This window comes from Pristis pectinata, chromosome 16 (genome assembly GCF_009764475.1).
Source record: "Pristis pectinata isolate sPriPec2 chromosome 16, sPriPec2.1.pri, whole genome shotgun sequence".
Classification (NCBI taxonomy): domain Eukaryota; kingdom Metazoa; phylum Chordata; class Chondrichthyes; order Rhinopristiformes; family Pristidae; genus Pristis; species Pristis pectinata.
The window spans coordinates 37,968,350-37,994,805 of record NC_067420.1 but is presented as its reverse complement, the minus strand read 5'-3'; the positions used below and the strand labels follow the sequence as shown (position 1 = coordinate 37,994,805).

Below are 26,456 nucleotides of genomic sequence, written 5' to 3'. Positions count from 1 at the left end.
GTGTCTGGTCAACCGTGACACTAGCAGCCGCAAGTGTGTGACATCGAGTGACAGTGTGTGGTTTGCCCCTTTTTGTTTAGTGAAAAGACATGACTTCCGACTTAATGACTTCCATGAATATTTGCCTTGTGGGGAAATACAGGGGCTCCCCGGGTTATGGGTGACCTGACTTATGGAAATCTGACTTCTTCGTACAAGTTCTCCCATACATTTTTAAAGCATTGTAGTAATAATGTTGTGTGGTATTGATTACTGACTGGATACAGAATATATTCCATTAGTTTAATTATGGGTAGTGTTAGGGTGATTATTTGATGAAATGAGAGAATTCTAGCAAGTGCATGTATGGGCAGTTATAGAAAACATATTTCTGACTTAAGGAGAGAGCTGCTTACGGACAGTTCTCTGGAACGGAACCCTTGCATAACCCAGGCACTGCCTGTGTCAGGGATAAAGATGCAGACTTGTGTTCCACTGCACCATGAGTAAATACTGGCCTTCACCAACTTAAAAGATCTGTTCTTGCAATTGCCTATCACATTCCTGCAAGATGGTGCTGGAGTGTGGCGACTTGTTCAAGCTGCTCTCTACAGATCTACTCATTACCCTTACTATAATCATTCTACACTTTAACATTTAAACTCTGTGTCACTAACTATTACATCAATGCACTCTATACTAACCCAATGTAACTGCACTGTGTAATGAATTGACCTGTATGGACGGTATGCAAGACAAGTTTTTCACTGTACCTCGGTACAAGTGATAATAATATACCAATACCAGTATCCTTGCCGTTTGTAATCCAAGTCTGAACCAAAAACTAATCAACAGTGTAAAAGCATGGTCAGTGTATGGGACAGAAGCCCAGACTGGAACTGCTGTCTTAACCTGGATTGAGAAGACATTTATGCAATTTTTCCTGTTTCAATAGGGCTTGATTAATATTCTGTTTTGCTGGTTTGTTTGCGAGCTTTAACTTTGTTTTTTTTCCTTGTCCTCAGTGGTGGGGGGCTTGCTGTCCGCTCACCTGCTCTCCAAGGAGGGTGGCATCGCAGTGGAGCCAGGTTGGCCGTGCACGGGGCCTTTGCTCAGACTGGCGGAAGAAGCTGCTCGTAGACTGTTGCCAGGTGAGGACTCCATTGGCTGCACCTCAGTGTTCTCCCCTACATCTTCATTCTCCTGCTCTACAGCCCCTCCAGCCCTGCGTTCCCCTGCTTTTAGGGCTTCCTTCTGTTCCCTTCATTGGAATCACTTGATCTGCTTTGTATCTCTTCCACTCAACTGGCTTGCTGCCCACCCATCATTTCCCCTTTAGTAACTTGAAGGGAATGCAGCCCCAGTTTGTGCAATGCAACCTTATAATTAACCAGGGATAAATTACACTCCAGCCCCATATGTCCTTCTCAAGGTCTGGCACTCGGAACTGCTCAGTGCTTCAGCTGTGGTCTAATCAGAAGTGTACCAGGTTGGAACAAAAACCCATTGCATTCCAAAATATTTGAATGAAGACCTGAAGTGCCAGCATCTGCAAGGAAAGGGACCAAGAGTTAAAGTGTGTCTGTTGGACTGGATAAGAACATAGAACAGTACAGCACAGGAAGAGGCCCTTCGGCCTACGATGTTGTGCTGAACTAGTTAAACCACCCCTGGCAGTAGCAGTAAATATGATAGAGGCATTGAAGAGGCTCACATCTCCTTTTCCACTCTCACCTTAAGTACATGCCCTCTAGTATTCGGCATTTTGACCCTGGGTAAAATGATACCAGCTGACTATGTATGCCTTTCATAATCTTAAGCTGTAGATCAGTTGCTGTCTCGGAGCTCTCACCTGGGTTTGATCCTGACCTTGGGTGCTGTCCGCATGGAGTTTGCATGTTCTCCCTGTGACCACGGCTTTCCTCTGGGTACTCTGGTTTCTTCCCACACTTCAAAGGTTGGAAGGTTAATTGGCTGCTGTAAACTGCCCCTTGTGTGTAGGTGTGTGGTAGAATCTGGGGGGAGTTGATGGGAGTGTGGGGAGAATAAAATGGGATTGGTGCAGGATTAGTGTACATGGATGCCTAATGATTGGTGTGGACTGAAAGACCTGTTTCTTTGCCGTGCGACTCTGACTGTCTCTGCAACAGGGCAAGTGGCTTCATTTGTGAATGGCACCCCTCCAAGGCCAGTATGTCCTTCCTAAGTTATGATGCTTCGAATTGCTCGGTGCTCCAGCTGTAGACCAACCAGAGCTTGTACAGTCCACCAGGTTGAAACACAAACCTTCACTGCATTCCTAGAAGAATATCCGGATGTGATGTAAAATGTCATTGTCTCCAAGGCGAGGGACTATGAGCAAAAGGGCGGACATCATTCTGAATAGCTTTTCCTTAGCTCATTAATTTCCATGTTTCACTGTACAATGACTGTCGTGTTCAATCTGCTCACTGTAGCATCAGCAGTCTCAGCTGTAATAAAGGAGCTGTTTCTCTGGAAGGCTCTCTGAGCCACCTTGTGGTTAACAGGGTATTTTGCTTTAAGCCATTTTGAGTTGCATATGTTTTGTGGTGGTAGACGCTCGTTTGTCTATTTCCATCGAGATTCAACACTGATCAGTAGTGCTAATTGCTCTGTTTGGCAGTGGCATTGCATTTAGTTTGAGTCATAGAATGGTTGCTATTACTTGGCACATTTAGTGTTACAGGTGCTGTGAATTTCTTATTAATTGTTTATCCAGATCTTGCTTCCCACCAAATAAAAATTAATTGGTTGAACAAAAATTCTCCATCTGTTGTTTCAATCAGTTCTTAGGCAGTACCGAGGATGATTATTGCCCAACTTTTGTTGAAACGACTTGCCTTTTGTGGCCTCGTATGGCCAATGAAAGTCCCTTTTCTGATGTAGGAAATGTGACGGCCATTTTGTGCACAGCAAGCTTCCACAGTGTGGTGATGTCATGATCACCTGACTGCTGGGTCAGTATTGGTCAGGGTACAAGGGAGCATTTCCATGCCCTAAGAAGCTGGTAATTAGTGTCCTTGGGCTCTTGCTGTCTGCTTGCATAGCAGATTGTTTAGCCAGTGGCAGTGGTCTTGGTGGGTAACGTGATATTCTGTCGGCTACTCTTGTCTTAGGTAGTGTCATGAGAAGGGTGAGAGAGGCTGTCAAAATAGCACTGGTGAGTCACTGCTCTGCAGTCTGTACATAGCACTCATGCCAACAACAGTGCACCATTGGTGGGATGAGTGGACAGCGGGTCTCGTTGGAGGGGTCCCATTCAAGCGACAAACCAAATACTAGAAGATTTCAGTCTATGTGTATACTGTTGCTGCCATGCCTCCAGCATCCGGGGTTAAACCCAACCTCTGATGCTATCTGTGTGAAATTTGCACACACTTCCTATGACCATTGAAAACTGTAGAATGGTTTGAGTGCCCCATGTGTAGCTGTAACAAGGACGTTTTTGTTGGTGACCTGACAAGCATCCTGCTGCTGTGACAGCTAAATGTGGTATAGACCCAGTCCTGAGCTTTCCCATTGACCTCTGTTTTGTTGTGCACCTTGGTTGAAAGCTGCTTTAAAATTTAAAGATGGTTACTTCTCTTGTAGCTTCAGCCTGGTTGATCAGGTTGGGATGAGATCTGAAACCAAGTGAATCCATTGAAGCTTGAGTTAAGAACTTCTGGGGTGGGTAGGTGCCCTTCAGTTTGAGTTTGGAGGCTTAAAGTTGACCGTGGATTGGACATGCCCAGGCAATGTGTTGCACTGTGACACCTTGTCTTCAGTTACAGCTCGCTAACTCATGATCTCCATCGCCTAGGTGGATGGATTAGAGAAGCAGGGACCGATTTCCTAAGAGAAGGTTGAAGGGAGATGTGTTAGAAGTATATAAAATGGAGGGGTCCAGATAGAGTGAATAGTGACAGCTTACTTCTGTTGGTGGAGGGGTTGAGAATTAAAGATAATGGGTATAAAACAAAAGGGATGAGAATTAATAGTGACATGAGGAACAACCTTTTTTTCACCGAAGGTGTGGTTGGAATCTGGAATGCTCTGCCTGCAGATGTGGTGGAGGCAGGTTCCACTGCGGTCTTGTGAGGGACTCTGATAAAGGTATGGTGAGGAAAAATTTGGAAGCTGTGGAAAAGGGTCCAGGAGTCCAAACATGGATAGGAGAGATTTGGAGGGATATGGACCGAACATGGGCAAATGGGACTAAATCGGGGTAGACAACTTGATTGGCATGGACAAGTTGTGCTGAAGCGTCTGTTTCCATAACTGTATGGTGTCTCTAAGTAAGTTGCAATGGTAGAGAGCTGGTGTGGAGACAATGGGCTGAATTGCTGGCTCCTGTGCTGTAACCCAGTGTATGACCAAAGGGGGGCAGAGGCAAGTGACCTCGACCTCATTTCCTGCCCTCATCACACACTGTTCTGACCTGGATCTGTATTGCTGTCACTTCATTTTCAATAAGTAGTTGTAATTAGGTCCCTGATGACATTGCTGGATGTACCATCACCACACAAACTGTAGCTGATGAAGTCAACTCAGCACCACTCTTTGCAAGATTAACTAGATGCTGGCAATAAATGTTTGCCTCTTGGTGACCTGCAAATGCAGAGACATTTTTAAAGAATTTTCAGATTGTTTGGCCCAACAGGTGCTCACCATCTGGATGTGTGTCCTGTTTATCTCCTGAACTGTGGCAACATCAACCTTGGGCATTTCCATCCTTGTTTTCCCATGGAGAAGGTGCTGTTCTCTGTTTAGCGACACCCTTGAGTGATGAGCCTCTTGTAGCCAAGGCATAGAAAGCTACAGACCTTGTGCAGGCAAATGGGATTAGCATAGTTGGGTACAGTGGTCGGCATGGATGTGGTGGGCTGAAGGACCTGTTTCCCAGCTGGATGCAGTAGATTATGGCACGGGGTCTCTGCTACATTTGGCAGACATGTTCTTGAGCCAGTCACTAGCAGCTACTTTACAAATTATATCGACACACACTGATACTTTTTCTTTTCCTCCCTTGCTGTCTTTAAGAGTAAATTTCTCGTCTCTGATGCCCTGGAGAATATTTGTGGACCTGTGGTGTAGGAATAGGAAACGTGGAAAAAACCATCATAGTTACTGGTGGGCTGAGGAAGGCCATTCAGCTCATTTTACTTAACCATTCTAGGAAGTTCCTATACTACAGTTATGGCATCTTTGTACCCTGACTTTCACATCTGCCTGAGTTTCTCTTGTATATTGAACATCTGGATGTCAGTCTTGAATTTGACTTCCACTGGCACATTATCGTTCAGTGTCACCCTATATTTGTTATTTAATATAAAGTAACATTTCAGAACTATTGATTCCATTCCTTTTGTAAGAAAGACTCTTAGATGCCTAATGTTCAGATCAAAATGTCCAAGTTTTTCCAATAACAACTCTAATTTATACAGAGTGGCCCCTTGGAGCACATCATTAGAGCATTATTGATGAAAATTAGACACTGAGCCGCAGAAGTGGGTAGATTTTAAGGAATGACTTCAAAAGAAGAAAGAGCTTGTTGTTGAGTTGAGGGCATTGGCAGCTGAAGGCATAGTCGTGGTTTGTAACCAGGTTCTTGAGCTGTTTCTTCTGTCTCATTGTGATTCAGTTTGACTTTGGCACTCAGTGTAACAATGAGCCTGGTAGGCGTAGCGGTTAGCGTAACGCTATTACAGCGCCGGTGACCCGAGTTCAATTCCCGCCACTGTCTGTAAGGAGTTTGTACATTTTCCCCATGTCTGCGTGGGTTTCCTGCGGGTGCTCTGGTTTCCTCCCACATTCCAAATGACGTACGGGTTAGGAAGTTGTGGGCATGCTGTGTTGGCACCTTAAGCGTGGTGACACTTGTGGGCTGCCCCCAGGGGACACTACACAAAAGGTGTGTTTCAATGTTCATGTGACTAATAAAGATATCTTAAAGCTTTCCAGACTCCAACCGGAATGCCATTTGGGACAGTGAATCTGATGAATGGGGTTAATCCCAGTGAGACCCCAGTCACGTGCACTGCCGGAATTGGCACCTTCATACTGGAATTTGCTACTCTGAGCCGATTGACAGGTGACCCTGTGTTCGAAGAGGTGGCAAGAAAGGCGTTGGACGGGCTGTGGAAAAGCCGATCGGACATCGGCCTTGTGAGTGTTTTTCGATTGCATTTGGGGCTTGAAGTTTTCAGTTTGTTTTTGGTTCATTTTGGGGATTTTTTTTTATTGTTGCAATCTTTGGCAGAATTGAGGTAGTTTTTTGGCTTAGGTTCCAATAATTTGCCACTGAATTGGTTTATTATTGTCACATGTACTGAGGTACAGTGAAAAACTTCGTTTTGAATGCCATCCATACAGATCATCACAATAGTGCATTGAGGTAGTACAAGGGAAAACAATAACAGGATGCAGAATAAAGTGTTACAGAGAAAGTGCGGTGCAGGCAGACAATAAGGTGCAAAGCCATAATGAGGTAGATTGTGAGATCAAGAGTCCATCTTATCGTACTAGGGAACTGTTCAATAGTCTTCCAACAGCTGTCCTCGAGCCTGGTGGTACGTGCTTTCAGGCTTTTGTATCTTCTGTCCAATGGGAGAAGGAAGAAGAGAAAATATCTGGGGTGGGTGGAGTCTTTGATTATGTTGGCTGCTTTACTGAGGCAGTGAGAAGTGTAGACAGTAATGACAGCAAATAAAATTACACGTTCAGTGATTTTTACTGATCCAGGCTCTTCAGCCATCCCCACTCTCGTCATCCAGTCATGTCACTGATAGATGAATTTTAATATGTACCCACAAACAAATGTTTTCTGTGCACAAACTCTGCATTTTAAAAGCTACATTCTCAACACAATGCTTGGTTGATATACCACATGTTGACAACACAAGACTGCCTCCACCAGCCCCTCAGAGACTCAGGCTCTCACGGTATGTAACGATGTAGAATAGTGTTTGAATGGCCAAGGCATCGATAGCTACGCACCAAGTGTTGGTAAACAGGATTTAGTACAGATGGATACTTGACGGTTGATGCAGATGGTGAGTTTATTTCTGTGTTCTATGATTCAAAAAGTGAAATTGAGTTGGTCTTTGGTAGTGTTTTTACCAGTAAGGTCCATGATGAGTTGTGATACCAATATTTTTGTATCATCTTGAACCTCCACAGTTCCTATGGTGAGGTACTCCTGTGCTGTTGGGTAGTGAGTTGCAGCAACTGTGAAGGACGGGGATGTTGTGCACCTTGGAGAGGAACCTGCAAGTGGTGGTGTTCCCATCCATCTGTCTTTGTCCTCCTTGGTGGTAGAGGTGGTCCCTTTTGGAGGTGCTGTCAGAGTAGTCCGGCTGAGTCACTGCAGTGTGTTTTGAAGATGGTACCCAGTAGATCCATAGTGCACTAGTGAAGGAGAGAATCAATGCTTATTGTGGTTGATGGGTTGCCAGTCAAGTGGGCTGCCTTGTCCTAGATGGTGGCGAGCTTCTTGAGTGGTGTTGGAGTTGCCCTCGTCCAGGCAAGTGGAGAGTGTTTCCTTGCACTTCTGACTTGTGTCTCAGATGGTAGAAGGGTTTGGGGCTGGCAGCAGGTGAGTCACTTGCCACAGAATACCCAGCCTCTGTCCTGCTCTTGAAGCCATCATATTTATGTGGCTGGTCTAGTTGAAGGACTAGGAAGGATGTCAAGGCTTTAGAGAGGGTGCAGAGGAGACTTACTAGGATGCTGCCTGGATTAGAGGGCATGCACTATCAGGGGATGCTGGACAAACTTGGGCTCTTTTCTCTGGAGAGGCAGAGGCTGAGGGATGATCTGTTGGAAGTGTATAAAATGATGAGGGGCATAGGGTGGACAAGCTGTATCTTTTTCCCATTACTGAGTGATCCAACACCAGAGGGCATGCATTTAAGGTGAGAGGGGGTAGGTTCAGAAGAGAAGTGAAGGGTAAGTTTTTTACTTGGAGAGTGGTGGATGCCTGGAATGTATTGCCTGATGGGTGGTGGAGGCAAATTCATTGGGGGCTTTTAAGAGGGGCTTGGATGGGCACATGAATGAGAGGAAAATGGAGGGACATGGGCATTCTGTAGGTAGGAGGGATTAGCTATGTCGGCACAACATTGTGGGCCGAAGGGCCTGTTCTGTATTGTTCTATGACTAAGTAATGGTAAAGTCACAAAATGTCAAGGGTAGGTGGTTATTTAATAAAAACAGGAAATGCTAGAAGCAACAAACAAGCTGCTGGGAGACCTCAGTGGGTCGAGCAGCATCTGTGGGAGGAAAGGAACTGTCGATGTTTGCGGTCCAGTTTGGACTTGAGACACCAACAATTCCTTTCCTCCCACAGATGCTGCTCGACCTGCTTAGTTCTCCCAGCAGATTGTTTGTTGCTCCAGATTCCAGCATTCGCGGTCTCCTTTGTCTTCAAATGCTGGAAGCACTCAGCAGGTCCCTCTGATGAAAGTTCCTTGACGTGAGACATAACTCTGTTTCTTTCTACATAGAGGCTGCCTGACCTGCTGAGTATTTCCAGCATTTCCTGATTTGCAGCTTTTGGATTTTCACTTGCTGTGGGTGATTAGATTCTCCACTGTTGGAGATGGTCATTGCGTGGCAATTTTGTGGTGTGACTGTTACTTGCCACTTATGAATCCATGCCTGAATGTGTAGGTCTCGCTGCATGCAGGCATGGGCTGCTTCACATGTTGAGTTGGAAATGGAACTCAACAATACAGGTGACCCCCACACAAAGGCTGTTTGGGTTATAGAATTTCGCTCTTGCAGAATTCGCAAATCACTGCCCAGAAATTTGAGTTGCAGAATAAAATTCACTCATGGAATTTGTAGGGCGGGGGGGGGGGGGGGGGGTGGGTGGAAATTAAATCAACACAATTTTTTTTCTATTCTAGTTTATTGACACACATGCTAATGATGTGGCTTCGCATTACAGAAAGTTGTGATAGAACATTACAGCACAGTACAGGCCCTTCGGCTCAAAATGTAGTGCTGACGTTTTATCCTGCTCTAAGATCTATCTAACCCTTCCCTCCCACATAGCCCCCTATTTCTCTATCATTCATGATATGGACTGTTTTCTAGGAAGACTATTTTCAGCAGTGTATAAGATCTTGACACAAGAGACTGCTGATGCTGGAGTCTAGAGTAAAAACCAAACCGCTGGAAGAACTTGCTGAAGCAGCATCTGTGGAGAGAAAGGAATTGTTGACATTTCATGTTGAGATCCTACAGGTTTTTCATGTTTTCTTACGATGTGGGAGGCCATTCAGCCTATTGTCTATGCCAGCTCCCAGAGCATTCACATAAGTCCCTATTTTCTATCTCTCATGCCCATCAACACCCTCGTCTGTCCGAAGGCCCTTAAACATAAGATTGTATCTGATTTTGCCACCCTCCTAAGCAGCAAGTTTCAGATGTCAACCACTCTGTTTTTCCAAAGGTTATTGATTTCCAATTGATGTGAATTGCCACAGAAGTTGTAGTTGAACTTGGGTCGAGGGAGAGCTTGGTTATCAACTACAAAGATGAATGTGACATTGATGGGATTTGGCTGCTTGCTACCAAGGACAGAGTTTTTTTTTATATATCGTTAATTGGTGATCCATTATTTCAAGAGCCTTGACTGTATTGATCACTGCAGTTTGTCCTGTCCTCAAATCTCTCGTGGTGAAGGCACTTCCTAAAATTAAACTGTCCCAACATCATTTTGTGTGGAAATATCAGATCCTCTTAGATAATCCTGTTTTTGCCATAATAGCAAGTTGTTGTGACCAGTTTCTTTCTTTCACATGAAATAACAGAGCCAGATCTGTAGCTCATTGTAAAGGGAGTTTTGTTTTCTTGGTCAGCTGGTGTAACAAGAATTTGAAGAGGGAGAGGAGCTAGTTAATTAAAACTGAACAGTGGTGGCTATAACCTTGTTGACTTGGAATTCAGGTGGATTGCTTCTGTAGTGATGTCCCAGACAAAAAGCTGAGGGGCAATGGAGCAAGGGAAGACACAAAGACGGCAGATGCTGGAGTCTGGAGCAACACAATCTGCTGGAGCAACTCTGTGGGAGGGAGTGGAGCAAGGAGCAGGTCAGTGATCTCCATTACTGATCCAAAATCTCACTCCCTTTGGTGACTTTAGTATCAGAGTCTGTTCTAACTGAATTTTTCTTCTACATTTCCCCCTCCCCACCCAACTTCTTTACCAAAGGTTGGAAACCATATCGATGTGTTAACGTCGAAGTGGGTGGCACAGGACGCTGGGATTGGAGCAGGCGTCGACTCCTACTTTGAGTACCTGGTGAAAGGAGCCATCCTGTTGCAAGATGAAGGCCTGATGTCGTCTTTCCTTGGTGAGATCTGTGCTCTTATTCAACCTGTGTTGTGGTCACCACTGCGGCGGTTACTGTAAGGGGTTACATGTATGGGGGATGGAGGGCTAGAATATGCCGCTTGTGATATACCTGCCTTCTGGTGAGATGGGGGGTGTGTGTGTGTATATATAAGGATTTTGCACTGTAACTTGTCTATTGGTGTACCCAACCTGGTAATCCTTGAGCAGAATGTGCAGTGTTTTACTCTGTATTTTGTTTGTGTTAACTGCCTCCATTACAGTCTGTGACCTGTGGTTAAGGAGGCAAATGAGATGCTTGCCTTTATTGGCCGAGGCATGGGATAGAAGAGCAGAGGCTATACTAGAATCATGTACAGTAATGCATTAGTTTGGTTGCACATATAGCACAGTGTATAGTTCTGGTCATTATTCTCTCGGGAAGAATGAGGCTGCGCTGAAGAGTGTGCGGAGGAGATCTGTGGGGATGTTGTCAGGATTATACTTGTGAGGAGAGATTGTTTTTTTTGTTTCCAGAACAAAGAGGCTTGAGGGGAGATTTAATTGAATTTATAAAATCAGAGGCCTAGACAAGGATGCATGTCCTCTAGCAGAGGGATCAAGAACAAGAGGGCATAGTTTTAAGCTAACTCCTTGAAGGATAAGATACTATATCTTTATTAGTCACATGTACATCGAAACATAGTGAAATGCATCTTTTGTGTAGAGTGTTCTGGGGGCAGCCCGCAAGTGTCGCCACGCTTCTGGCACCAACATAGCATTGCCCACAACCTCCTAACCCGTACATCTTTGGAATGTGGGACGAAACCGGAGCACCCGGAGGAAACCCACGCAGACACAGGGAGAACGTACAGACTCCTTACAGACAGTGGCCGGAATTGAACCCAGGTCGCTGGCGCTGTAATGGCGTTATGCTAACCGCTACACTACTCTGCCTGCCCGAGTAGGGGGGAGTTAAAATGATTTTGCTCAAGTGATGGGGATCTGGAACACTGCTGAATGGAAGGTAGAGACAGGAACCCTCCCCACATCTGAAAGCACAAGAATAAGCAATTGAAGAGCAGTGACCTGCAGACTGAGAGCAGGGAAGTAAGGTTAACCTGATGTCCCAGTTTAGACTGGCGTGGATGCAGTGGGCTGAATTATCACCTCCTTTGATGTAAATTTCTATGATTTTTAATTGAATCACAGCAATTTTTTTTTGTTTTGTTTTTGATCTGACTTCAGCATAAGGGGGATAGGGAGTCCTCTATCACAATGATATGAGCTTGATATGGTGTTAAGAAGATGGAAAATGATTTAAATCATTTGGAGGAGTGGATGCTGGTATTAAGTATATTTTAGAAATGTTCTTTCTATTAATAATCAGAACATTTAAACAGTGATTGCCCATGCACCACAGGACATTTTGGACCAGATTCTAAGTTATCAACAATAATCAAGAATGCCTTTTTAATCATAATGAGTCTGAACTGTTGCACAAATCTCTGGAGAATGTACTTAGTTCATTAGGCATTTATTTCCTTTTGTCATAATCTCTATTTCATTCCCCTCAGTTAACTTATTATATTTTTTTGTTTTGTAGACTATGAAAAAGTGATTAAGAATTACACCAAGTTTGATGATTGGTACGTCTGGGTTCAGATGTACAAAGGCACTGTCTCCATGCCTGTCTTCCAGTCTCTGGAAGCCTTCTGGCCAGGTCTGCAGGTTGGTCATTGATCCACTTAGTTGTACTTTTTAAGGAAACATCACAAGAAGTGTAAATGGTCTAAAATGTCCTCTCCATTACATACTTTAACCTGTTAAGATCTGGACTGACTAGGGAAATGGATTCTGTTTTGAACTTGGGTGTCACTTTGAGGAGAAGCTTTGATAGATTGCTCCCATGCACTTGGGTCAGTTTGTTAATCTGTGGTGTAAGGTTAAGAAGGGTATGTGTAGACAAGTGCTCAGAGTTGAGTTTATTGTCATATGCACACGTACAGTTAAGCACAGCTGCAATGAAAAACTTGCAGCAGCACCACAGGCACAGAGCATCAGATAAGCAGCATTTGCAAGTTAAACATAAATTGTACACAATTTTTACAAGAGCACAATTAAAACTAAGTCTATTTTAGTGCAAAGTAGTCATAGTGCTGTTGAACTGTAGTGATTAGGGTTGTGCTGGTTGGTTCAGGAACTGAATGGTTGAGGGGAAGCAGCTGTTCTTGAACCAGGTGGTGTGGGACTTCAGGCTTCTGTACCTCCTGCCCAATGGTAGCTGCGAGAAGATGGCATGGCTCCTTTGAACAGAGGCGGAGAAGAGGAGATATAATGGTGATGTACAGAATTAAGGTTGACAGGATAGATAAAGAGCACTGCCTCTGGACTCCAGTGTGTTTTGGGAGTCTTCCTTTTTTTTACAGTTCATTTCCTGACCTACAGCCAATGAGGTACTTGCATGTTCCAGTCACCAGTACAGTCTGGGGAAGGTGAGAGCCAAGCTGAGCGCAGTAAACTCCTCCAGAAGCATTGAGACAAAAGTCCGTTTTAGTGGAGTTGGAGGGCAAATTATTGTCTGGAATATCAGGAATCGTTCCCCCACAAGTGGCTCAGGGTCAGAGAGATAACAGGAAAGGAGTCCTTCGGCCCACTGAGTCCACAGTGACCAGCAAACACCCTTGTTTTGGCACTAATCCATGCCCAATCCATTTCATTCTCTCCACCTTTGGAGAGACGGACTGTTGAGAGCTCAAATCGCTCTGGGGATACTTGAGTATAAAAATGCGCACTGACACCACCCCTCGGAGCAGTGCGGTGAGCTACAGCAGCAGTGGAGGTGCTTTCTTGGGAAGAGATGGTCAACAGAGACCCTGTCTGTTTTCTTGCATGGATGTAAAATATCCTGAGGATCAGAAGGGGAGTTTTTCCTGGTGTCTTGGCCGGTATGTATCCCTCAACCAACAAATAGATGACCTGTTTTTTTTTCGTGTGTGGGAACTTACTGTGTCGAAATCAGCTGCCATGTTTCCTACTTTACAACAGCTCTTGGCTCTAATTGTCACTTTGAATTTGTTGTGGTAGAGACGGTTTCATTATGCTACTTGAAACTGTGATGTAATCATAGCTTTGACCACATTCCCAGGGAGTGACTGTTGATGGGTCAAGAGGCATGGAGTTGAATTGGAATGTTGAATCTTGCAGGAGTTGAAGAGCTATGACCTGCAAGGGAAATAGACCAAGAGCTGGTCAGCTTATTGTGCCTGTGCTAGGGTGAAGCAGTGGTTTCACTTCCCTGCCCGTGCACCAATGCTCTGTATTTTTTTCTGCTCTTTCAAGTGTATGTCTGCTTCCTCCTTGAACGCTAGATCTTTCCACTGACCTTTCCAAATGACAGCGACTGGCTGAGAAATGGAAAATGGAGTCAGTCCCTGGGTCGTCGTCGTCTCCCCTGCATTCTTTCTTCCCACCACCACCCCCCTCCATCCCACGACATGCACACACACACAGACTCCTCCCCTCCCCAAACCAAACCAAACCAATGCCCCCTTGTATGGACACCTCTCCAAGTGGAGAGGTCCTCCTTATTTACTGTCACATATTTGAACAGTCCCTTTAAAGCAGCCTGGCTCTTGAGTTCTGTTGCTGATCTGCTTTGTCTATTCATCTCTCTCAAATTCTTTTGAATCTTACCTTTTAAAGCCTACCTCCATTTAATTTCTTGATAGCTTCTTGGTACGTTTGGGCCTGCGAAGCAGGTTCTGCTAAGCTACAGATGCAATCTATTGTTGCAATCTTGACCTCCAGTGTTGTTTGGAGTTTGCATATTCTCCCTATGGCCAAGTGGGGTTTCCCTGAGTGCTCCAGTTTCTTTCCATGTTCCACAGACGAGCTGGGTGGTAGGATAATTGGATTAGTTTAGTTAGTTTATTGTCATATACATCAGGGTGCAATGAAATTCCTTGCTGGCACATATAGTGTAGGTGGGTCATTGGTAAATTGGTTTATTATTGTCACATGTACCGAGGTGCTGTGGAGAAAGTTTGTTTTGCATGCCATCCATGCAGATCACTTCACAACATCAGTACATGGAGGTAGTACAAAGGAAAAACAATAACAATGCAGAATATAGCGTTACAGTTACGGAGAAAGTGCAGACAGACAATAATTATAGATTCAGTGGAATGAATGTCCATATCTGCCTTTTCAATAGGAAATAAGATGCAGGAATCCTAAATGTGCTTCCAGAGAAAAAGAATTTCTTGGAGGAAGAAGGGGCAGGTTCAAGCTGTGGAAAATCGTGGGCTTGTTGAATGTACTGGCTATATTTCTGGTTTCAAATAGTCCTTTTCATGGTCTTAATGTAGCTGTGAACTTGGGCTGGAGTTCTGAAATGTTCGGTAGTCTTTGCTGCATTTGAACCTGGGACTGATGTGGCTCGTTCTTTTTCCCTGTAGAGCTTAATTGGCGACATTAACAATGCAGTGAAAACTTTCCACAACTACTACCAGGTTTGGAAGCAGTATGGAGGACTCCCCGAATTTTACAGCATTCCTCAGGGTTCAACTGTGGACAAGCGAGAAGGCTATCCACTACGACCAGGTGAAAAAAGATAGACCTTGCATTAAACTGAAGGCAATTGGTAGCCAACCCAACTATTGTTACTTGTTGTTAATGTCAGTAACTGCACTGTGGTCTCACCAACAGTATCTAAGGTGGATGACCAACTAATCTCGTTCAATGCCAGGTTGCAGGATGGCCTTGGCCGATGTTTGTTTCCCCACAGCACATGAAGCAAGTGAAATTTCCCGAGTACTTTTCACAGCTCCTTCAGAACATCCCAAAGCACTTTGCAGCTAATTAGATACCTTTTGTAGTTTCTTCTACACATCTGCATTCTTGGATATACTAGAGAAACAAAGGACTGCAGATGCTGGAATCTAGCTGAAAAACACGATGATGCTGAAGGAACTCAGCAGGCCAGGCAGCATCCATGGAGAAAAGCAGGCGGTCAGTGTTTTGGGTCAGGACCCTTCTTCAGGACTGAAGTTGCAATGGTGGGGGAGGGGAGAGCAGAGCAGTGATAGGTGGACAGAAGAGGGGAGGTGGGGTGGGCACAAGGTGGTGATAGGTAGATGCAGGTAAGAGATAGTGATAGGCAGGAGGAGGGGAGAGCAGATCCACTGGGGGGGATGGGTCAAAGGTAAGAAGGGGGGGCGGATAAAAGGGCTAGGAAAGGAAGAAGAAAAGAAGCATGGTGGGGTGGGGTTTGTGGGGAAGGGGGGGTGGGGCATTACCTAAAGAGAGAGAATTCAACATTCATGCCGTTAGGCTGCAAGGTTCCAAGACGGAAAATGAGGTGCTATTCCTCCAGTTTGCGCTTGAAATTCTCCTGGCAGTGGAGGAGTAATTTCGGAATCAGGTTGATTATCACTGATGTATGTCGTGAAATTTGTTGTTTTGCAGTACAGCACAAAGCATAAATTACAAAAATAATAGTGCAAAGAGGAAAAGAGTATTATAAAAGATAAGTTGTCCTCTTTAGAAAGGCAGAAATGGGCAGGCCCTTGAAGAAATGTTAGTGATGCTTTGGTTTCACTTATGAATCCATGAGGAAGGAACTGACCTTCATGGCATTGGCTGGCTAATCTGAACCTTGCCTGAATTTGAAAACCTAGTGAGAAGGAAATCAAAAGACAGTACAGTTCCTCAACATCGCTCTCTCGCTCACACACACACACTTTTTTTCTCTCTGTTACCCTTTTGGCAGAACACTGGAAGTGTGTAGAAGAAGCCAGGAAAGTTTCCTCTGGACTTCACTGACCCCAATAGATTTGTTAATTTGTGATGGGACCATTTCAAACTGTTGTCTAGTGCTGCCTGAGTTCTTCACTTCCAAAGATGCCTCACAATATATGAAACAGCACAGATTTTCCTCCCAGCCCACTTCAATTGCTAAGACATTGTGAATCACCAGCCTCGCCAGTCCATGTAAACCAGTTGAAGCTTCTGGCATTGTTTAATGTGCACCGCTGTCTTTGTTCCAAGTTATTTGATATTATGCTAAAGGATACTGAATTCTACCAGTCTGGACTTGCACCACTAACAGGCATGTTGTTGTTACAGAGCTTATAGAGAGTGCTATGTATCTGTATCGAGCCACAGGCGACCCAACCTTCCTGGAACTGGGCAGGGATGTGATTGAAGCCATTGAGAAGATAAGTCGTGTCGATTGTGGCTTTGCTACTGTAAGTACTACAGTAAAAAAAATTTACCCTTTGGTACCTGTAGTAACTATGTGCTTCTGAAATTCAGTGTCAGTGGGACTCTTTTTGTTACTTTTGGTTTAGTTGTTTGGCAAATTGGTTATTTTGTTAGGCTTCTTAGGCACATGGACCAATTTTCAACCACCACAATAAACTGGTAGTGAAAGTAGCAGTGCCCAAAGTTATCCATTGCTGCCTCCATTTTGACTCCATGTTAACCAGTCACCTCACTAACAAGTGCCCATAACCAAATTGGTTAGTAGTCTGCATAATATAAAAAGCCACATATTGTAGCAAAATGTATGACTGACAATGGAATTGATGAAATTCTGTGAGAGCATACTGTGTACATATATAGATCTTTAGGGTATTTTTATTTTTCTGTTATGGATAAAACCTCAAGTACTTCAGCTCCTGGTGTTATGCATTTACAAGGAAAGATGGTGGAAGATAGTACATTACAGCACAGTACATGGTAGCTGTGTTACTGGACCAGCAATCCAGAGGCTTGGAATAACGATTCTGGGAGTTTTCAAATCCTCCCATGGCAGCTGTGGAATTTAATTCCTGTTAATCAAATAATCAATCTGGGATTGAAAGTTAATATCACCAATGCTCACGAATGACAAAACTTCCCCTCCCCTTTTGTGGCTTCAGACTGGCAGCAATGTGTTTTGATTCTTACCTGGCCCCCCCATAAATGCTCTTTATGAAATCTCCCTCTTAGTCCATAGGTGGAGAACCAGGTTAACAGACTGTAAAAATGCCTTCATCTTTCATCTTAACACGTCATTCTTGCTAAATGCTCCTGAATGAATACAGAATCTTCCTGCACTTGAATTTTACTCAGTTGGTTGTTGCAGAAACCACTGTTTTTGTATGTCTGTGGGCAAGGCCAGGCTTGGCTAATTCTCCAGAGGCCCCTATTCATAGACTACATGATTATTTTTGCCCCATGTCATACACCACCTTGCATTTGTGTTCAGTCATAGCGAAATACAGCATGGAAACAGGCCCTTATGCCCATCCGGTCCGAGCCATCCATCGAGCACCCATTTTTACTCTAATCCTACCCTAACCCATTATGTTCTCCCCACCACTCACCCACACACCAGGGGCATTCTCCCCACCACTCACCCACACACCAGGGGCAATTTACAGTGGCCCGTTAATCTACCAACCTGCACACTTTTGGGGTGGGGGGGGGGGGGGGGGAACCGGAACACCTGGAAGAAACCCGTGTGGTCATGGACAGAACATGCAAACTGCGTGCTCGCGGTCAGAGGTCAAAGAATACAACCTGGGTCTCGAGCTGTGAGCAGCAGCTGTACCAGTGTGCTGCTTGTCACGTACTTAGGACCATAGGTTTATAATATTATGGATTCTTTTGGTTGCAATCAGTGGTTGATAGATAGGTATCATAGATATTTATTAGTCACATGTACATCGAAACACAGTGAAATGCATCTTTTTGCATTACTGAGAATGTGCTGGGGGCAGCCCACAAGTGTCGCCACTCTTCTGGTGCCAACATAGCACGCCCACAGCTTCCTAACCCGTATGTCTTTGGAATGTGGGAGGAAACCCACGCAGACGCGGGGAGAACGTACAAAATCCTTACAGACAGCGGCCGGAATTGAACCCAGGTTGCTGGCACTAATAGCGTTATGCTAACCGCTACACTACTGTGCAGGGCTGAATACCTTTACCTATTTTTATAGACTTAATGACTAACTAACTGACTGACTTTTTTTGGTATTTAAGGTCCGGGACCTGCGTGACCACAAACTGGACAATCGCATGGAATCTTTCTTCCTGGCAGAGACGGGTGAAGTATCTCTATCTGCTCTTCGACCCGACAACTTCCTCCATAATGATGGGAGCACCTTCCACACGGTCACCACGCCGTATGGCGAATGCGTGCTGGGTGCCGGCGGCTACCTGTTCAACACAGAGGCGCACCCCATTGACCCTGCGGCCTTGCACTGCTGCAGCCAACACCGGGAGGAGCGTTGGGAGGTCGAAGCGCTGATGCAAGACTTCCGCAGCGCGCAGTACATGAGGATGGACTGAACAAGGCAGGTTCTTTGGAACAGGCTCGCCCACAAAGCAAGAGCAAGTGGACAGCTCGAGCTGGGAACCAAGCAAGAAGAACAAATAAGAAAGTTCCGGTGCTGAGCTGTCCGAGCCAGCATTTCAGCTCCAAACTCGCTGTATTAGGTCAAGTGTTTACAGACTCTTCCTAGTCTTGCATCTTAAATTTTTATTTATGAAATCGTGGAATAAAGTATCTTTTTTATAGGATTTTCCAATTTTCTTTTGCTGTCAGAGGAGGTGAAGAAAGGTAAATGTTACACCATCTCTGGCGATTCAAATCACTGGGCGAGCGACAGGATCCTCATGATAGTTAATTTAAAATAAAGATTGCAAGTAGGACCAGGCATTTGCTAACGGCAGAGACTTTTGCACCCTCCAGATTTCCTGTAGCATATTACAACCATTGAATTAAAAGGGCATAGAACAGTACAGTGCAGGAACAGGCCCTTCGGCCCACGATGTCCGTGCTGAACACGATACCTAATTAAACTAAATGCCTTCTGCCTGCACGGGATCCGTATCCCCTCCATTCCCCTGCATATTCATCAGCCTATTTAATAGTCCCTTAAATGCCACTTTTGTATCTGCTTCCACCAATACTCCTGGCAGCCTATCCAGACCCCTATCATTCAGCGTTTATAATAATAAAATAAAAGCAAATCTCCTTTAAACTTTCCCCCTCTCACCTTAAATGCATGTCCTCTAGTACTTGATATTTCTATCCCGGGGGGACAAAAGATTCTGACTGCCTTATTTTTATTTCTGAATACAGCCACCACTTTATTGTACAGCAGACCACAGTAACTGAGTGTCAGCCCATCTTGAACGTGGAGTAGGAATGTTACTGAAGAACACCATGTCGTTACGATACTGCCATTGGATATTTGCTTCCTTAATGTAATATCTCATTTGAAAGATGGCACCTCTAACAGTATAATTCTCAAAGGGAGAATTATACTGTTAGAGGTGCCATCTTTCAAATGAGAATTATACTGTTAGAGGTGCCATCTAACAGAATTATACTGTTAGAGGTGCTCATCTAGACTGATATATAGAGGGGAGATAGCTGGTGTAAAGGTAGCTGATACCCTCCACCTTTTCCTGCCAGCTATCTCCCCTGTATCCTTCAGTGCCGATGAAGGGTCTTGACCTGAAACATCAACTGTCCATTTCCCTCCTTGGACGCTGCCTAAACTTTGTGTCTGGTGTTCTCAATGCATGTGCAGAGCTGCAAGAGAACAGAGGAACTGTTAATAATTTGATCACAGAATGTAAAGGAGGAAGCCATTTTTTTTTCCTTTGTACTGGTGCCAGCTCCTTATAAATTGCTGCCTGATTAGACCTGCTTCCCCCACTCCTTTCCTGTTAGCCTGTATTTGTTTTAAAGTCTTAAACAGCTGGTTGCCTTTTAAAAATTATTTTTAGATCTGTTGTCAGATAACTTGTACTTCATTTTAAAAAAAAATCTCCCCTCCTCCCTCTCTGACCTAACCATTGCAAGTATTATTTATCATTTGTTTTTCTTGATTTTTTTCCCATCTTCGGTTCTGGTGGAGCGCACACCCAAGTCTTTACCCCTCGGGAACTGACCGCTCGCTGTGTCTTTTCACCATCTCTGTCATTGGCTCTAATTGTTGTCTTTCTGGTGGGTGTGGAGAAGGGAATGGAATCCACAGCAGCCACAGTTCCATCAGAGGAGAGATGAGCAAAAGATTACAGAAACACAAGGGGGTTTCTTAATTTAAGTACCGACATTACATTTAAATAGACCGGCGTAAACCAGCTATGAAATTGAAGGCTTCCTGCTGAATATGTATCGTGGGCAGGAGGTGAACACCACAGAAATCTAATCAAAGTGACGTCTTGGGAGGAGTAATTAAGCATTTTGTTATCTGCTCCCAGACAATGCACGCTTCAATGCACTGTTATGGTGACAGCTATTTTCAGGGGGGAAATGCTCAATTTCTTCATGAAATCTCCTTCTTTACTAGTAGCTCCATTAATAGGCAGACAAGCTAATAGATTCTATAAAAAAAAAATTCCTTTCAGCTTATGGCACAGAATATATCAGAGATCTGTGCTTGAGAAGCAAGTTTCCACAGTTAGACTCAGAAAATGAGCAAACCTTGTCTTTCAGAACCTTCCTTGTCTGCATTTTCCATCGGTGGGATGTGTTCCTAAATGTTTTTTATCAACCTCCTGGTTAAACAGTATCAATATTTTTATAACCGAAAAATCCATTCTTTTAACTTTGTTCTTGGTGTTGCAGCAAGTTCAAGCAATTAATCCTTATTTGCTGGGGTGAGTGAAATGTGAACAGAGGCTGGACTGCTAACAGCCCAGTCCCTTTTTTAGCCCTGAACTGCCTGAATCATACTGGTTGGGATTTTAGTTTATTATTGGTCATCATTTTGCCCCGTTCAAGATTGGGAAGACTGAGGTCCAGGGTAGATATTCATCATACTTGCACCGTGTACATTGTGAAATTTTGAAGAAGTGGGTTAAGCATCCTATCTGGATGCATCAAGGCTTGGCACGGCAACTGCTCTGCCTGGAACCGCAAGAAACTGCAGAGAGTTGTGGACACAGCCCAGCACATTACAGAAACCAACCTTCCCTCCATGGACTCTGTCTATACCTCTTGCTGCCTTGGTGAAGCAGCCAACGAGACCCCACCCATCCTGTGCATTTTCTCTCCTCTCCCATCAGGCAGAAGATACAGGAGCCTGAGGGCACGTACCACCAGGCTCAGGGACAGCTTCTATTCCACTGTGATAAGACTATTGGATGGTTCCCTTATATGATGAGATGGACTCTGACCTCACAATCTATCTTGTTATGACCTTGCACCTTATTGTCTAACTGCAATGCACTTCCCTGTAGCTGTGACACTTTACTCTGTATTCTGTTGTTGTTTTCACCCTGTATTACCTCAATGCACTGTGTAATGAATTGATCTGTACAATCGGTATGCAAGACAAGTTTTTCCACTGTACCTCGGTACAAGTGACAATAATAAACTAATACCAATACAATGTTGGGATTGCAATGTGCATCCACTGAAATATAGGGACATTTAGTGTCTATGAGTCTTTTTTACGCTGCATAATATAGTCTTTTCCTGTAGGTGTCACTTGCCTCACTCTGACACCACTAAGAATTGGAATTGGTTTATTACCATCACACATACTGAGGTACAGTGAAAAGCTTGTCTTGCATACCGTTCATACAGATCAATTCATTACACAGTGCATTGAGGTAGTACAAGGTAAAATGGACTTTCCCAAAGAGCCAGCCTGCAGTCTTGCCCTCTTGTTCAATCTGACCTTTGGTTCAGAACCTATAAATTCTCTGTCTTTAATTGTTCTGCTTCAAAGGCCGGGGCCCCAAGTTCTGGAATTCCCTCCTTGCATCTCAACCCTTTGAAAATCAAAAAAGACTGTAGATGCTGGGAGATCTAAAATAAAACCAAAATGCTGGAGATACCCAGTAGGTCAGGTTGCATCAATGGGAAGATTAACTTTGTTCTCTCCCCACAGATGTGGCTTGGCCTGCTGACTATTTCCAGCACTTTCCGTTTTACTCATCTCTCTTATTTTAAGACACTCATTGACACTTAATGAAGGTTGTCCATTTGATGTTACATATCCTGGAGGCTTGTTGTCTTTTTTTGATAATGCTCGTGTAAAGTCCTTTGGAATGTTTGCTACATTGAAGTATTTTTGTAAATCATTTGGGATTGTTAATTTTCCTGCAGGTTTCATTTTCTCCTAACCTTAATCCTTCTGCTCATTACCCATCACCCCTGGGCTTCCTGACTTAGGCTGACAATGCCTCAATTTTAAACACTCTGCCAACTCCTTCCTGCATAAAATTCTAGGTGATCACTCCAAACCTGTATGGAGGGAGTGCCACACTGTCAGTGGTGCGTCTTTCAGCCGATTTGTGAAATCGAGGCCCCACGTACTGGTGTATGATGTCCCATGCCACTAGTGCAGTTACTCTTATATTTTCATACAATTGTGGACATGTGTGATACAGAAAGAGGCTGTTCTGCTCAAAGTCTTCCTTCAAATTGGTATTGGCTTATTATTGTCACTTGTACCGGGTACAGTGAAAAACTTGTCTTGCATAACGTTCATACAGATCAATTCATTACACAGTGCAGTTACATTGAGTTAGTACAGAGAGCATAGAGGTAGTACAGGTAAAAACAATAACAGTACAGAGTAAAGTGTCACAGCTACAGAGGACGTGCTAGACTCTGGCTACACAGTCATGAGTATATAGGAAGTAGAGTAGAGGGCTGAGGACGCAGCCTTGTGGGGCACCAGTGTTGAGAATAATCATGCCGGAGGTATTGCTGCCTATCCTCACAGATTGCAGTCTGTTGATCTGAAAGTCAAGGATCCAGCTACAGAGGGAGGTGTTGAGTCCCAGGTCTTGGAGTTTGGTGACAAGTTTGCTTGAGATTATAGTATTGAAGACAGAGCTGTAGTCAATAAACAATAGTCTAATGTAGGTGTCTTTACTGTCCAGATGTTCCAGAGCTGAGTGTAGGGCCAGGGAGATGGCGTCCGCTGTAGACCTGTTCCGGCAATAGGCGAATTGCAGTGGGTCGAGGTTGTCTGGGAGGCTGGAGTTGATGCGTGCCATGACCAGCCTCTCAAAGCACTCCATGACGGTGGACGTCAGAGCCACTGGTTGGTGGTCATTAAGGCATATTACCTTGCTTTTCTTCAGTACCGGGACGATAGTGGTCTTTGTAAAACAGGTGGGAACCTGAGATTGAAGCAGGGAGAAGTTAAATATGGTTTATTATTATTGGTATTGTCACATGTACAGCTATGCATGGCATGCAAAAACTGTACCTCGGTGCATCTGGCAATAATAAACCAATGTGAAGGAAAACCTTGAGCAGAAACACCATGTATAAAATCACCGATGACACCACTGTTGGCAGAATCTCAGATGGCAATGAGGAGTTGTACAGGAGTGTGAAAGATCGGCTGGTTGAGTGGTCTTGCAACAACAACCTTACCCTCAGCGTCAGCAAGACCAAGGAATCGATTGTGGGCTTCAGGAAGGGGAAGTCGGGAGAACACACACCAGTCCTCATTGAGGGGTCAGTGGTGGAAAGGGTGACCACTGACCCCTCAATGAGGACTGGTGTGCTTCAAGTTCCTGGGCGTCAACATCTCAGAGGAACTATCCTAGGCACAACACATTGATGCAATCATGAAGAAGGCACACCAGTGGCTCTATTTTGTTAGGAGTTTGAGGCGATTTGGTCCGTCACCAAAGACTCCAACAACTTTCTACAGATGTACGGTGGAGAACGTTCTGACCGGTTGCATCACCGCCTGGTATGAAGGCTCCAATGCGCAGGATCGCAAGAGGCTGCAGAGGGTTGTAGACTCAGCCAGCTCCATCACGGGCACAACCCTGCCCACTGTCGAGGACATCTACAAGAGGCGGTGCCTCAAGAAGGCAGCATCCATCACTAAGGAACCTCACCATTTGGGACATGCCCTCTTCTTGTTACTACCATTGGGGAGGTGGTATAGGAGCCTGAAGATCCACACTCAACGATTCAGGAATAGCTTCTTCACCTCCACCATCAGATTTCTGAACGGTCCATGAACCCTGAACACTACCTCATTATTCCTTTTTTTGCACTATATTTATTTTGTAATTTATAGATTTTTATGTCTTTGCACTGTACTGCTGCTGCAAAACAACAAATTTCACATCATATGTCAGTGATAATAAACCTGACTGATTCAGAATGGCCTCTTTCTGTATCGCACATGTCCACAACTGTATGGGAATATAGCAGTAACTTGCGCTCCCTTCTTTGTTGAAAGCCACGAATGAATGCGTTCCCATAACCATTTCCGGCAATGTGTTCCAATCCATAACTTCTGTCTCCGCTGAATATCCTTTGCATTGCAAAGGGAGTGTTGTGTGGGGTGGGGGAGGATTGTTAAGGCAAACTCCAAAGTAACAAAAGTGAGGTTAACGATCCCAATAGCGGCTCAACAAAATCTACCAAGTTTAAATTCCTGCTTTATGATTGCTGAAATTAGCATTGCCATTCTAAAGCTTCAAGGGTTTCGAAAGTCCACCTGTATATATTGCTGGGTTCAAACAGCCAATTACATAGATGCGGTGCAAAATAATTAACCTGAGGCCTTAAAAGGAAAACTAGTGCCCCGTGTGAGGCTCGAACTCACGACCTTCAGATTATGAGACTGACGCGCTGCCTACTGCGCTAACGAGGCTCTGCACCAGAGGACGGCGAAGTGGCTTCAGAGACTGGAACCGATGCCGAAGACGGGATCCCGCTCCGTTCGGCGCCCAGCACTGGGAGAGGGGGGTCTCGGTGGGCAGAGCGGGGAGCGGTGCAGCCGGTTGTCGGAGGCAGTGGATGGGGGAGAAGCAACGCCAGGGGTGGTCCGTCAGATAAATCCAGGGTCTATCAGAGCCTCTTAACGGAGGCGGTGTCAGGAAGGGGGCGGTGGAGACTGAGGGGGCAAGGGAGACGGGGTCTGTGTTGGGGGGGGGGAGCATGGGGAGGACAGAGGGAGTATAAAAAATCTGCTGGAGCAACTCAGCGGGTCGAGCACCATCTGACCCGAAACCTTGACCGTCTGGTTTTTCTCCACGGATGCTGCTTGGCCCTCTGAGTTCATCCAGCTTCCAGCATCTTTGTTTCTCGAGCTCAACTTTAGTTGCAGTGAATCAGGGGAACGTTACAGTCAACGTTACAGGGGCAATGAAGGACATCTTAAAACTCAGCTGACTAGCACGCCTTGTTGTAGTGTGTGCACATGCTTGAGGAAATCGATCGTGGAACGGGCCCATAGCACGCAGGGCTGGAGGTTGCTGCGGAGGGGTTTCACAACTCTCTCATAAAACTACTGCCCCGTGTGAGGCTCGAACTCACGACCTTCAGATTATGAGACTGACGCGCTGCCTACTGCGCTAACGAGGCTCTGCGAGATAACATCACCCAGGTATCAGATGTCAGTGTACAAATCAAGAGCTTGCACTCTTGATTTCATTCTTATCACAAACACAAATGAACACTTTAAAGAATTCTCACCAATACCAATTCTGTCTGCAAAATAGATGATAGAGTCATACAGCACGGAAACAGGCCCTCCGGCCTGGCTACTTGAGCTAGTCCTGCATTTGACCCATATCCCAGTAAACTTTTCCCATCCATCCAAATGTCCTTTAAACATTGTAATTGTCCCCACCTCTACCACTTCCTCTGATAGCTCGTTCCATCTACACAATTCCCTCTGTGTGAAAAAGTTGCCCCTCACATCCCTTTTAACCTTTCCCCTTTCATATTAATTCTATAGTTTTAGACTCCCCTATCTTGGGGAATAAGTCTGTGACCGTTCCCCTCATCTATGCCCCTCAGCATCTTATAAACCTCTGGAAGATTGCCCCTCAGCCTCCTATGTTCCAGGGCAAAAAGTCCTCCAAATTAACTGGAAGGAAAAGCAAAATAATGCCAAGTCCTTTTCCCAGGACAACATCTCTAGAACTGGGGCTCCAGTTCCACTTAGATGTTCCATTGGGCAGGCCAGTCATTCGCATGGGTGACACCAGACTCCTAAAACATCAGCTTACCAGGGGAAGGGATTACCAGACAAAGGATAAGATTCAAGGATGAGCTAAAAGTCTCCCTGAAGAAATGCAACCTCCCCACTTTCTCCCAGAAGTCTCTGGTCCATGCCCCCTCAGAGTGGAGAA

The 26,456-nt window shown here is 44.8% G+C and overlaps 1 protein-coding gene and 2 non-coding genes across 3 annotated transcripts in view; 1 reads left to right on the top strand and 2 right to left on the bottom strand.

The window, feature by feature from the left end:
* edem2 (ER degradation enhancer, mannosidase alpha-like 2) overlaps nucleotides 1-18,886 on the top strand; it is a 28,375-nt gene extending 9,489 nt beyond the window's left edge. Inside the window, 8 exon segments of the mRNA XM_052031258.1 lie at nucleotides 1,005-1,130; nucleotides 5,936-6,147; nucleotides 10,201-10,342; nucleotides 11,927-12,051; nucleotides 14,781-14,925; nucleotides 16,450-16,571; nucleotides 18,354-18,644; nucleotides 18,647-18,886. Of these exon segments, the coding sequence (XP_051887218.1) occupies nucleotides 1,005-1,130; nucleotides 5,936-6,147; nucleotides 10,201-10,342; nucleotides 11,927-12,051; nucleotides 14,781-14,925; nucleotides 16,450-16,571; nucleotides 18,354-18,644; nucleotides 18,647-18,835 (1,352 nt within the window). The 3' untranslated portion in view covers nucleotides 18,836-18,886.
* A 6,011-nt stretch (nucleotides 18,887-24,897) lies between these two features.
* Nucleotides 24,898-24,970, bottom strand: trnam-cau (transfer RNA methionine (anticodon CAU)). The gene has a single exon. It is a non-coding gene; the product is annotated as a tRNA-Met (tRNA).
* A 640-nt stretch (nucleotides 24,971-25,610) lies between these two features.
* On the bottom strand, nucleotides 25,611-25,683 carry trnam-cau (transfer RNA methionine (anticodon CAU)). Its single transcript has one exon. It is a non-coding gene; the product is annotated as a tRNA-Met (tRNA).
* Nucleotides 25,684-26,456: the final 773 nt, after the last annotated feature.